At 36.6% G+C, this 14,897-nt stretch overlaps 1 protein-coding gene across 1 annotated transcript in view; it reads left to right on the top strand.

The window, feature by feature from the left end:
* The first annotated feature begins 2,860 nt into the window (after positions 1–2,860).
* Positions 2,861–14,897, top strand: part of sh2d3ca (SH2 domain containing 3Ca) — a 77,331-nt gene continuing 65,294 nt past the window's right edge. The window contains exons 1-2 of the mRNA XM_017708185.2: positions 2,861–2,964; positions 8,622–9,414. Coding sequence (XP_017563674.2) covers positions 2,946–2,964; positions 8,622–9,414 — 812 coding nt within the window. The 5' untranslated portion in view covers positions 2,861–2,945. The remainder of the gene's footprint in view (positions 2,965–8,621; positions 9,415–14,897) is intronic.

The following is a 14,897-nucleotide window of genomic DNA, read 5'->3' on the forward strand; positions in this document are numbered from 1 at the left end:
CATTGCATATACACTGACTTTACTCTGTTTGAAGGAATGAAAACATGTGGCCTAATTCTAGTTAAAGTTCATTCAACCATTTGTTTTTAAAGCGTGTACACAGAAAGTATAGATCACCACCCCAAAATGTTTGCTGTGACCTAGTGCTGTGACCCAGTGTCAACGCTGACTGTTTCCAAATACCATGTAGGCTGACATAACATCCTGCACTATGACACACAATGTAGGCACGGATTATTTTGCATCGTGGGCTCATTTTTGGGCTGTGTCTCTTTATTTGTCATTAACTATGGAAAATTATCCTGTGGCTTGTGATCTATGATCCATTTTTGACAACATGATATGATGACTAGGTTAAATGACTATAACAGCAGGTGAATGGATATTATTTTCTTTAACTTAAAAACCTAGGAAGTCAGAGCAAGCAGTCTATTCCACTCAAGGCATCATATAATGTGCAGGTTTGGTTATGTTTTATTTTAAATGCAGTAAAGGCATTTCACATTGAATAATTTATTCATCTATTCAAGTTATTCATTTGTCAGTGTTGGACAAAAAAGCAGAAAACATCTATCAGAAATTACACATATGCCTACAACACAAGTACAAAGCAGATAAGTAAATATAAACACTTTAAAAAGATGGTTGTTCAAGGGTTCTTTAAAATAGAAAATTATTCTATACAGAACAATGAATCCTCTTTTGCATGATTAAATGGTTCTTTGCATAATAAAATTGTTCTTCAGGTTAATGGAGAATATTTTGTATGTGGTGCTATATAGAATCTTTTTGAAAAGAGTTCTGTATAATAATACAATAACCCTTTTTGGTGATTCACAGAACAATATGACACACATTCTCCACATTCTCTCTCTCTCTCTCTCTCTCTCCCTCTCTCTCTCTCTCTCTCTCTCTCTCTCCACACACACACACACACACACACACACACATATATATATTCAATTGAATACATTACAAAGACAAGATATTTAATGTTCAAATGAATAAACTTTATTGTTTTTTGCAAATATTCACTCATTTTGAATTTGATGCCTGCAACACATTCCAAAGAAGTTGGGACAGGGGCATGTTTACCACTGTGTTACATCACCTTTCCTTTTAACAACACTCAATAAGCGTTTGGGAACTGAGGACACTAATTGTTGAAGCTTTGTAGGTGGAATTCTTTCCCATTCTTGCTTGATGTACAACTTCAGTTGCTCAACAGTCCGGGGTCTCCGTTGTCGTATTTTGTGCTTCATAATGCGCCACACATTTTCAATGGGTTACAGGTCTGGACTGCAGGCAGGCCAGTGTAGTACCCAGACGCAGTTGTTCACAAAGTGGTGAACCTCGCCTCATGCTTGCTTGTGAGAACGACTGAGCCTTTCAGGGATGCTCCCTTTATACCCAATTATGACACTCACCTGTTTCCAATTAACCTGTTCACCCGTGGAATGTTCCAAACAGGTGTTTTTTGAGTATTCCTCAACTTTTCCAGTCTTTTGTCGCCCCTGTCCCAACTTCTTTGGAATGTGTTGCAGGCATCAAATTCAAAATGAGTGAATATTTGCAAGAAACAACAAAGTTTATCCATTTGAACATTCAATATCTTGTCTTTGTAGTGTATTCAATTGAATATAGGCTGAAACGGATTTGCAAATCATTGTATTCTGATTTTATTTATGTTTTACAAAATGTACCAGCTTAACTGGAATTGGGGTTGTATATATATATATATATATGTGTGTGTGTGTGTGTGTGTGTACATATATGTACATACATAAATACATACATACATATATACATACATATAAACACTCACACACAAGTAGTTGCCTAAACACAATTCAGCTACTTCATAGTGTCTTTCTTATGTGAAAGAATGGAGATATTTCTGAGGAGATCACATATAGTATACTTGCATTTGGAAGAGAAAGTAAAAGAAAAATAGGTGGAAAAAACATGAGTTTCCAAAACTGTTAACAACTACCTGTAAGGCCTGGTAGAAAACCAACACTGACCCCATCAAATAAACAGCATGTAACGCTTTCATCTTTGAGAGAGAGGAGAAAACCAAGCTGCTTCAGATCTGTAAACATCCACAGGCATTTCTGTCCATCCTGCCACTGTGAGAAGACAGCTCAGCACTATGAGTCTCAAAGAAGCTGTGTAGCTACCAAGAAGCTCTTACTGAGAAAAGGACACAGATAAATGTAAAATGTTAAAGTACAAACTGAACACAGAAACTGGATATCTGGTATGTGAAGGAAAACATTCTGAATTGATGAGCCTGAATTTGTAATGAGGATTATTTGGATGGTGAGAAGCAGAAAATGCAACCAACTTCTAAAACTGAACTTTGTAGGTGTGGAAAAATATCCCTGCAGATTTCTCTGAAAAACTGAGAGAGTCTCTCAGTAGTAGAAGTGTAATGAAGTGGAAGCTGTAATAAAGGCAAATTGGAAACTTTAAACAGTGAAAAATATTTAGTTGTTGATGCTTCTGTGTTGGAAAATGGATGGATGGATGGATGGATGGATGGATGGATGCTTCTGTGTGATTTACTGCTAAATGTATGTATAAACACAATGTTGCTTCACTGTACATACGTTTGGCTATAATTGTTTTAATGCAATATGTTTTGTTCATGGGAAAATTATGCACACATTTGAATCAAGTAAATTCATTTCTGTGTGGTTTCCTCGCACATCTGTCTGCCCAATGTGTGAAGGCAAAGTAAGTCAACCACACACACTCACAAAGGGGCTGCATGCATCGATGCAGCTTCACACAGGAAGCATTACACCAAAGCTTCTTACTCTGCAGCAGCCCTGAGCAACGGAAGTGTACAGCCAGCACTTCTGTCCACACACCCATACGCAGGCAGCAGGGTTATCCAGTACACTCCAGAAAGACCGTAAACATCCTGCCAGCTGGACACCATGATCAAGCGCAAACTGAGTGAGTACACTCGACTTCATGGGTGTGCGTTTGTGTGTGTGTATGTTTCTACAGGAAGACTAATAAGAGCAGCCTCGTGGGCAGATGTTACTGACAGATAAGTAAGAGTTTGAACTCTGAAAAGTGACCGACCTCAACAGTCCTAATAGTACAGATGGGGTGACACCCACGGAGCGACACCTGCTCTTCTAATGTTTATCTGTTTTTTCGTAGTTCACTTTAGATGGGACAGTGGGGGGCAGGATTAGAATAAAATTTGAATTTGGAGTTTAGCATAACTCAGTCAGGGATGACGGTAGTATTTTGTTTCAGGGAGGTATGACTCCTGGAATTGGCACTGGATCTTTAGATTGAAATAAACATATTTCTACAGTAATCAGTCACTCAGATCAAAGTCATTAGAGTGGTTTGATGTGAAATCGTTCATTGTAGAGAAACTTTGCTGACTCAGATCTGATAGGAACCAGGGGTCACTATGTCTACAACACAGATATAGACATTTTATTTACTCATCATAGCGGTCAGTAAGTGTTTATATGTAACATTTATGATGGTAGAACAGTGATAAATCTGAAAATGAGTTTCTTTAGGGTCTGCGTTGTCTTACAACACCCTGCATGTATCCCTCTGCCATGAGTTCATACAAAAAGGAACATTTTAGGTCAAAACCTTCTCTTAAAACATTGTCTCTGGCATCTGGCTTCTTCTTCATAAATAATACACGTAATAACTTTCTGTGAGGGAGCTTTTAGAGGACTCTTTAAATGTCTGGTTCTTATCACCACACTGTGAACAATTCAGAGTTCTCTGTTTCTTTAGATCTGTGCTTTTTGCATCAAATCACTCTGAATCACTTTGTTTACATCTTAGCCATTAAATTATGCAGAAAGTTTGAAACATCAGTTGGATTTCACTGTGACTCACTTTTCATTTTTTTCATATCAGTTTTTAGTAGGACAGAAAACCCATCAGTGCAAATCACATTTATAACATGGGCCAATGGGCAGTCGCTTAGAATACTCTATTAAAGGGATACTTTATTCTGCATTTTCAGTATGTCTTCACCTGCCACATCTGTAGCTTATAGCTGATTACCAAACAAAACAAGAACAAAAAAAGATCAATGTTTCCTAGAACTTACAGCACAAAATAGCCAAAAACTAATCAACTCAAAACTCACTTACAATAGAAGTTAATGAGCAGCAAAAAGCTGCTTAGTTATGGCTGACTGTGTGAACACACAGATGAACAAAAAAACAGGATCATCAGGTTCTCATATGACCCAAAAAATTGCAATACTTTGACCACAGCGCACATATGGTCTAACCACAGAAGCATCAGTGTAGTGAGGTAAAATGGTGTAATGATTATTTATTTTGTGCAGGTTGCTCAGAGGCATCTCAAAAAAGGAATTAAGTAGACATACAAACAGAAAAATGCATACAAGCACTAAGGAGCTTTAAAAGAAAAGACTGTTTGCAGAAACTTGTTTGCAGAAAATTCAGTACATATACACTTCCACAGAGAGGCCTCTCTAAACATCATTTAAATACCCACCGAAAGCCCCACCAGTCTTCAGCCTAAACCACTGGGCTTCTAAAGAATGCGATGTGTCTGGTACAGCCTATTAGAGTAAAGTGGGCAGGGCGTATGCTATGGAAGCATTCACTTTTTTCTGAAGTTGCTTAAAAATTCTAGACTCTTAAAAACCATGGTTTTTCAAGGGTTCTTTGGTCAAAAATGGTTCTATATAAACCCAATACTCAATTTTGCATGATTAAAGGGTTCTTTGCATTGTGGAAGGGTTCTGCAGACTGACTGACAAAGTGCTGCAGATGGTTCTATACAGCACCTTTTCGAAAAGGGTACATTGTAACACCGAAAAGGGTCCTGCTATTGTTATGATGCCAAGCTTGTAACAATAGAAGAACCCTTTTGGGTGTTATTTAGAACCCGTTTTTATTAAAGTTTGCATTGAAAGTGGGCTGACACGGCCAAACTGATGAGTGTCATATAATTATTAACACTCTGTAGAAGCAAGACATTTCAACACATCGAGTAGAGAAAGTCTAATTAAGTTATGACCCTTGGATTGAAAATGATATCAAACCTGAAAATGTATATTGCTACACCCACATTCTTAATAGGAAATAAAACTGAGCATCATCTTGAAACTAAACTCAGTTTTATTTCCTTTTAAGAATATGGGTGTAACGATATACATTTTCAGATTTAATATGATTATTATTATAATGTAGAGGTCACAATTTCATTTAATTATTTGATTACGTGTGTGTGTGTATATACGTGTGTGTGTGTATATATATATATATATATATATATATATATATATATATATATATATATATGTGTGTGTGTGTGTGTGTGTGTGTGTGTGTGTGTATACGTGCGTGTGTATTTCTATATATATATATATATATATATATATGTGTGTGTGTGTGTGTGTGTGTATACGTGCGTGTGTATTTCTATATATATATATATATATATATATGTGTGTGTGTGTGTGTGTGTGTGTGTGTGTGTGTGTGTGTATACGTGCGTGTGTATTTATATATATATATGTGTGTGTGTGTGTGTGTGTGTGTATACGTGCGTGTGTATTTATATATATATATATATATATATGTGTGTGTGTGTGTGTGTGTGTGTGTGTGCACAGTGTGAAGGATGGTAAGAAAGTCTAGAAATCCTCAAGGGTCACTGTTGGAGAGCTACAGAAAAAAGCAACATCTTGGGTTCACCAACTTTCTAAAACAGCCACCTCCATGCCAGTGGATTAATTGGAAAGCATAACAGGCACCCTTCCTGTCATTTAACCACAAATATAATGCTCCTGGGACTGTGAGTGGAACTGTGTTCTATGATGAGCTGAAACAAAAATTTAGCTTTTCAGCACTCAAGGTCAGTATGGTGTAAAAAGAAGGACAACTACACTGAAAAGAACCTGATGCTCACTGTTAAGTACGGTGGAGGGTCTGTGATGTTGTGGGGTTGTTTTTCCTGAACCTTGTTGAGTACATGGCATTTATTACGCTATGAAATACCCAGACATTTTAAATCAAAAACGGTCTGCCTCTGCTTGGAAACTAAAAATGGGCCATCACTGAATCTTCCAGCAGGACAATGATCCAAATATATGCCCGGATTAACACAAAAATAGAAGTAGAAGCATTAGTACTAGTAGTACACAAGCCCACTCATGAGCTCTACTCAAGGGGTGAGGCTGAGCCTCATCTTTGTTGAAACAGATTGAAGAATGTGCAGGCAATATAACATGCAGGGCAAAAAGCAGAATACTACTGTAGTCTCACAGAATCTATGAGCACATTTTTAACAAGTTCCAATGATATTGTAACTAAATTACAATATAAAATGTTTACATTGTATTTGTGAGCTACAACAAAGTGGCACAAATTAGACTAAAGGAAAGTTTATTTAAGCCATATAACATATAACATGTAATGAATAGCATTTATAGTGCGTTACATTAACAAGTCATAGTGTATAAACATGCCTAAAGGATGCCATTTGTCTGAGACTAGATAATGAGCATAGTTATGTTCATTATGTTCAATATTTGATGTTAATTATCACTTATAAGGAGTTGTTCTTGGAATTCAGTCCAAGAATAAATAGGCTTAATGCCACAGGCACACTAGAACACTCTAGTCTATTTTAGCTGACTAAATTTGTGCCTGATTATTTTTAGTGAGAGTCTGGATTGTGACAAAAGAGAACAGGGAGTATGAGACAGGAAACAGTAACCGGCTCTAGGTCAGAAATCATGATGATGTATAGCAACACCTCCCCTATTTTACAGCTCTTAACACTCTGAGATTGCTGTTTCCAATAGAGGTGTTCATTTTGAGGAATCTTCTGCATGTTTAGGCTTTATCAATCTCACTTAACCCTCCTTTCATGAAAACTATGGAAAACAGCGCACATTGGGTTTATATGAATCTCTCACACAGGCAGTATTTCTGCATTCCAATTTACATCGTAATCCATGGAGTGCTTTATAATGGCCACCATCCAAAACAAATTTCAGTGGTTTATTCAGCTGACGGCACAAATCTCTCCTACAGAGGAAAACAGAGCTTATGGGTTTACATTTATAAAGCTGGAATGTGTCTCTCTCATGTAAAAGGAAATCTGAGTGGGGAATGTGTGGGGGTGACCACAGGGGAACATCTCATGCGCTCCATCGCATCAGTCTCAACTGTGGGCAAATAGGACAGCACCAAATATGGACTGGCTTCTTTCTGTCCTTAAAACAACCCGACTGAATGCATCCAGACTTGTGCAAAAAAATTGCCAAATTGTTTCATAGTTGAACAATGTACTCATGACTTGTCAACAAATGTTTTCTTTCCAGCCTCTGTCAAAGTTTTTTTTAAATAATTGAATGTCTCATTTTTTATATTTAAGCTCATTGCAAAGGTTGTAAACTTTATACTATCACTATTATATCAAAACCTTGGTAACCTTATAGGAGAGCAACAATCACAGAGGGGGGGCAAGTAACTAAGTTTCCGGTAACAAGTAAAGCTCAAATCTTCACACTTCACAATCCCAAGTCAAGTCCCCAGTCTTGATTCAAGTCCTAATACTACAGTACGACCTAAAAAAAGTTATATTTGAAGATAATTGTTGATAATTTGTGGAAATGCATATAGACGCATAGGATTAAAATAAAACTAACTCAGCCAACTATAAACAACCGCTTAAACAACAACTGAAACCAAAACGTCTGAGCTAAACAAAGTTCATGGAAAAGTCAGCAAAATGATGGTGGGTGTACAATGCTGAAGTTGACTTTTTTCCACCAGCTTCTTATTTGACTTTGAATCATGTTCCAGCTACACCATTTAAGGCAGAATTGCAAACTTCAATCTGAAGCTAGTGAATAAAAAGTCAATTTCAGCTTCATTTGTTGTGCTTGTTATAAATGTACTGAAATTTTATTCTGAGCAATTGGTGGTCAAACAATGTAAAGTAGTAGGTCTGTAATCACATGTTGGCTACGATTAATAACTAACCAGATGACAATTCTTCAGAGGTGATAATCTCTATGTTTGGAGAGAGAACTGACAGAGAACTCACATGTGCTATTTTAAATTGATACAGCTTGCTAATTAATATTAAATATCTTATCGATTTTGTTCATTTTATTCAAAATGCATTATTAAAGAGCCATAAACCATTACAGAACATTAATAATAGACCATTCTCCATTGTTTCTGCTAGTAATTTCACACCTACCAACACACCATCTGAGGACAATTCCTAGCATTTTCTTTTAGCATTTTTATTGTGTGGGATTTTGGGTCTGGAGAGATTAAATAGATAATCTCAATTTTTTTTAACAATCTTTGCTACTTCCTTTAAGATATTGCCCTGACATAGAAAGGGCAGTTGGCACTTTCAAATGGTGTAAGAAAAGAGGACAAATTAAGTCACAAGGTTTTATGACATCTGTCTTACAAAAGTTTTATAAAATTGCAAAATATTTTTCCCAAACAAAGTCAAGTTGACATTAAATGAAGTGTCTTCTTTGTCCATTTTTTTAAATAAGAAGGAAAACCTTTTTTAATCAGAGCTGGAATTGAGCTAATTGTTTCTTCTTTTTCCAGGTTTTAAATGGTTTGGCAGTCTTTCCAACCTCTCTTTTCGGCGCAAATCTGATGCTGGGAAGGATAGCGCACAAAAAGATGACACCACTGACCGTCCCTCAGCCAGCGAAACATCCATTGATGACATGGATGCTCGCCCTCGCTGCCCCAGCTACGTCCGCTCCAGCGACATGTACACACACATGGGGACCATGCCCCGTCACCAGAAGCAGAAGGAGAAGAGCAACAAAACTAAGGGGCAAGAACAGAGGAGTGTTAAGGTTAAAGCAAAGACCAAAAACAGCCACCTGAGCCGAAGCCAAAGCATGAAACCTTCTGTGGATTATGTGTGTGAATCTCCTCTGCTGAGTGTTCTTTCAGGGAAGGATTTCCCAACCTTGGAACGGACCACTGTAAACCCCAAGCCCACAGCAAATGACCCTGAAGAAAATAAAGCCAAGTATATATCTGATCCAGCTGTTGAGTCAACCAGTGAGGTCTCCAAGGACCAACCTATACAAGCACAAGAACCTACTCAAATCAAAGAACCTCAAGCTGTAGCCACCAGTCAGTGTCTCACAGATCCATCCAGTGGAAGTTTAAAACCTTCAGGAGATCCAGATGGACCACAGGATGTACCTCTGAGCATGGAATCTAAACCAGCTTTGCCTACAAAGCGAGCCTCCAAAAAGGATACTTTGGCTCCCCAGAAGAGTCTCAGTGCTGTGCCTGAGAACACAGAAACTTTGACCAAAGTAGAGGAATGTGAAGAAAATATATGTTTGAAATTGGATGAAGCAGAGAAAAATGAAAGGTAAGAACCAGTTCTGTTTCTGTTTTTTTAATCTGACAGCAAAGCAACAATGCATGAGGGGCCATGTGTTACAGTGATTTTACCAGTAAGGAGTGTTGCTAGGCACATCAGTGAATTGCAGTGAAGCTCCAAAACTATGGCAAAATGTGGGAGCATTCAAAGGAAACCCATGAAGACACAGGACGAACATGCAAACTCAATCAAATGTACAATCATATGCAAAAGTTGGCACCCCTGGTCAAATTTCATATTTATTTGTCATGTCACACATAAAATACAGTGCAACTGAGTATTAGAGAAAGGAGGAAACTATGGGAGAGAGTTCCAAAGTTTAGGAGCAATAGCACTGAAAGACCTGCCACCAGATGCCAGAAGCCAGAGGCTGGCTGAGCACCTTAACAGGGAAGTCATTAAACATGAAATTGCAATAATTAATGTGGGTGAAAATTAAGGTAATTAAATTAAACCAGCATTTTGGTATCAACGTTACATGAGTTTGAATGTAAGTGAAGAATTAAAGTGAAGCCAAATTTTTTAATGACTTGAACTGATTGAATAGGAATACAATTAAGATTCACATTGAGATCAGAGAAGTTTGAAACCAGTGTTTTAGGGCCAACCAACAAGACTTCAGTTTTGTCTGCCTGTAGTTCAGTTATTAGCCCACCAGTCTTTTAAATCCATAATGCATGTAGTGCTAATGTAAATGTGAATATCACCTGCATAACGATAATGAAACTTAAGACCATTATTTTTAATGATCTGGCCTAGGGGAGAGGGATATGACATAAAAAGCAGGGGTCCAAGGACAGAACCTTGCATTAAATGACTTTTGTGTACCTATAAATACGAACTATTGCCTGTTTTTAAGATAGGACAGGAAAGCAATAAGAGCTAAGCCTCAGATACCTGTGGACAGAAGTCTGGAACTAAGTATGTCATAGTTCACAATGTCAAAAGCTGCACTGAGGTCCAGATGGATAAGAATATTATAAAAACCAGCATTAGTAGAAAGCAGATCAACAACTAAAGAGATATTTTTGCAAAAATTGATAAACGCCATCCTTTAATAAGATGAGCTGACAGTCGTGAATTATTCTTAACACACAACAATAAATATCTTTTGTCACAAAAGCCGTTATTGTCCATTGTCATGTTCACATTTTACAACAGAAACGGTCAAGCACCAGTGCTGTTGTTGAGCAGAGCTTGATATATCTGCAAATCAGTGCAGATTTGCAGATATATCAAGTGCAGATACAGTGCAGCACAGTATTTGGGTCAGGTGACACAACCCTGCTGCAAACTGTTTTAGGCAGAATCTTAAAAGGCTCCTTTCTTCCAAAAGTGTAGTATGTAGGTATTAAAATAATGGCTACTGCATCTAAACAGAGCACAGTGTGTCTAACAAAGAATCACTTTGGATTCTGCCATGTGTGCACAATTCATACTGGACACAAAGTGTAATATTTAAGTATAAAAGCCAACATTTCATAACTCACATAGTGCACTGTCGAGAGTACTGAGTCATTTGAGATTTAGCCATAGGAATTTCTGAGGCCTGATTTTACAGCTGTTTATTATTACCTTTAATGGGCTGTTTTTGTTGCAGCTTTCAGCACTTTATCTACTTGTATTATGTTAAAGAATTTTGAATATTGTACTTAAAAGATATTTGGATCAAGGACATGGTTTTATTTAACAAAAAAAAAATTATGTATCTGTATTTTGTTGAGTTATTTTTAGTTAATCAAAACAACTCAGCTGCTATTTGATTGATATTAAGTGATATGCACAATAAATAAACATGGTTTATGAAAATTCATTAAAACGGAGATGTTTCCTCAAATCAACTCTTCAACAGTTTAGACTCAGTAGTGTGCAGGGTGTGAAAGCCAGACTGGAAAGGCTCATATAGATTATTTCTACTAAGAAAATCTCTTCTTCTTCTCCTATGAAACTCTTTCCATCACCATAGACAAAGGTATACTTGTAGTTGGCTCTGTAATTGGGAAGTGATGAAGTACATGAAGCCAACAAAAAATCGAAGAAGCTGCTGGTGTTCTCAGAACAACAGATTGTCCACCCTAGAGTCCAGACTTCAACATCAGTAAAAGTGTTTGGGATTTCTTGGATTGTGAGAAGCATATCACGATGTAAAAAATGTGAAAAAAAAAATATTGCCATTTGTATGCATATGTTTAAAGTGTAGTCTAAAATGAATCGGTTGGATTATGTTGGACTGGTTTAGTTAATTATTTTGAGCAATACACAGCAATGAGCAGGACGAAAAAATGTCTCCCTGTGAAATTCTATTTAACGGCTGAACCTCCTCTCCAAATCTGGATGAGTCAGTGATGACATCATGGCGGCTTACATCCATCCATCTCAGTAGGGGCTTGGTGAGTGTGCTGACAAGAACGTCAGTGGGTTTAAAACCATGGAAAGGAAAATTTTACCTTCAGTTCTCTTGTTTTGTTCTCCCCATTGTTATAAAGTCTGCAAGCTCTCGCCTGGAGGTTTTTATATCAGATTTAAAACTGCTTTAGTCATCAGACTGTAGGAGATGTAGAGGTGCTGAGAGCATCTTTACTCCAAATGGAGATTTACCGGACCACTTGGAAAGTGTTGCTTATAGAAATTTAGCAGCTGCAGCATGGGTGCGGGGTGAGTAAGTTCACTGTATCATCTATGTAGTCAATTTTGTAGCTCCTACAGTTTAACCAACAAAGTTAAGGAGTTTTCCCACTGTAGTTGAGTTAAAGCTTATCAAACAGTAGGTGGGAAGAAATAATAATTTCTTAAATGCATCTTATCAAAACATCACAATTACATTTTTTAAAATAGATCCAACAATGAAAATCTCTTTAAAATGTAAAGGAAAGCTATCAGTAGTGTAGCAGTGCTGTCTGGATGAAAAGGTTTTTTATAAAGTAGAGATTTCTACAGGAAACACTGTTATATGGATCAATGTACTGAGTTCAAAATACATTTTAGACATTTAACCGACTTAGACTTTAGACTAAAAAACTTCATTATATTAATTATCTTGCTGTTATAAATGACTGAACATTCCATTTTGTCACTGCCAGAGCAATTACAACACTACTGAAACTTTTCAAATGTTTTAGTAGTGACTGTTTAGGTAGTGACAATTTTAGCCCATTTTGAAAAGAACTCAAAAATGCTAGCCCAGACAGGACTACCAAACACAGCTCTGAGGAGTTGTACACACACAAAATTATAATTTTTAACACAAAAACTGCATTTAATTGTAGAAAATACGTGTTACAATTCTTAATGCTCTACACTGATTTTCAGACTTTGGGACACATTTACTTCATGCAGGGCTGTGGCTAAAAAAGGCTCCACCTACAGATTTATACTCAGATGAAAACATGGAACAGCATGAATCTAAATCTTTTAACTTCAATAAATCAGAAAGATCTTTAATAAACACACATATTAAAAAATATTTTTAAAAAATGTTTTCATTATTAAATATATTTTTTTCACAAGTGTACATTTATGGGTAGACACCTCCCAACAGACAAAATCTTATAAATAATTAAAACTTTTTTTTTTTACTGCAGGACCACAGTTTGAACTACATTATTGATTAAGTGACAAAATAAATTAGATTAAATGCATATAAAATAGCTGTATGTATGACACCTCATGTCACATCTGTGTTAGTATATTATTTTGTAGTGCCCTATAGCCGGGATCACAACTCCAGTGTTTTTTCTTAATAAAATATGACAAAATGAATAAATACAACACAAAATATAACATTTCAGCTTGGACAAATCATATATCAAAAATGTTTCCTCAAAGGTGCTACAGTGGTTTAAAGGCCCAACTGTGAACCTTAAATAAGGTTTTTCCAGGTGAAAAGTATGTATTTGTACCTTTTCATAACCTGATGGTATAAAACATAACAATAAAATGAAAAGTCTGGAGATGAGACGGGGAGTGTGGAGGCAATACAACTTAAAATGTCATCTCAACAGATTATGGTACAGTCATGTTACCTGACTAAAGGTACTGAGATGTACCCTTGAAGGTCCCACCACAGTGACAAGAGGGGCACTGCTCCAGTGTTAGTTTCATACAGTGTCAGTCAGAGTGTAACAGAACTTTTGCACAGGCTTTTATAAATTATATTCATAAAGTGAATGTGTGTCCTCTGTAGAGGATGAGTTAACTTAATCTCACTCAGAAGATCAACAAAACATGTTATTTGACCGGAGGTGCTTCAACTTTTGCATGACTATAGGAGGCTGATTCCTATCTTGTAGCGAATACTTACAGTTAACCAGCACAGTTCTGTCAGGGTGATGTTAAAATGTTAACAACACAATCATTTTTGCATTAAACCGAGCTGTGTTATTCTGTATTTTGGCCAGTCATGTCCTGACCTGTTACACAGCAGATCTGCTTTAGTTGCTACAAACATCAATTTCTGAAAGCAGCCATAATGGTGTAATTTAGAGTAGTGGGCCTCAAGAGCTGTAATTTAACACTGATTGCTGACTGAGGCACTCTGGAGCTGGAGAAAGCGTTCCAGTGGCAAAATCAAGCTCCTGTATTTTTTATTCATTTATTTTTTTATTTTCTTTGAGTGTTCATTTCATGCTCCATCACACCAAAAGCCCTTAGTCAGTGTTCCTCAATCAGTGTGCACTATCAGGCTATAAACCTCTGAGCTCACAGTGATTCAATGCATCATGAAATATTAAGTCTCACCCCAGTTCAGCTCAATTAGATGACATGTGTCCAATTAGGATTACTTCAAAAAGGGACTGAATACACAAATATGATTGGATGAATAATTTACATTGTAATGGAAAACAGACAATAAAAATAATAAACAATACACCAAGCTTTTAAAAATATTTTTACATTTAAAAATAGCCTGAAATTTTTGTTTTGATCAATAAATTTGTGCTTACCATATTGAATATTTTTATAATTGATTCTAATGTGCCATAACAGATTCTAAACTTTTCATCCATACCACATTTGTGTTTGTACATAGAAGAGAAGATATTTAATCATGATTAGGCTTCGTTGTGTTGTGTATACAGTCTTGTTATGTGGAATGGAAAAGCGTTCTCTGGTTTTCGCAGGTTTTTGTTCATTTATTGCCTTGAGAACAGAAGTCAGAAGTGCAGACTTGAACCTATCCATACAGGACATCAAAAGAGAATGTCCCGTTATGTAACTAAATATGTAATTTATTATGTAATTACATAAACATGAAAGACAAGTAACTCTTTAAAGGGTTTATTTACCTGTAACTGGTTCAACAGGGCTTATGAACTGATGCTTTGATAGTCTGGGGTCTAAAGTGAGACGCCAGTTTTTATGACTTATTACACTTATAAGGTCTGTGTGAGTTTGTGTTACAGTCATAATTCACTTCCACATGACCACTTTTCAGCCTCGCTATATCCCTTAGAATTAAACAGGCTTACTGT

This window comes from Pygocentrus nattereri, chromosome 18, assembly GCF_015220715.1.
Source record: "Pygocentrus nattereri isolate fPygNat1 chromosome 18, fPygNat1.pri, whole genome shotgun sequence".
NCBI classification, from domain to species: domain Eukaryota; kingdom Metazoa; phylum Chordata; class Actinopteri; order Characiformes; family Serrasalmidae; genus Pygocentrus; species Pygocentrus nattereri.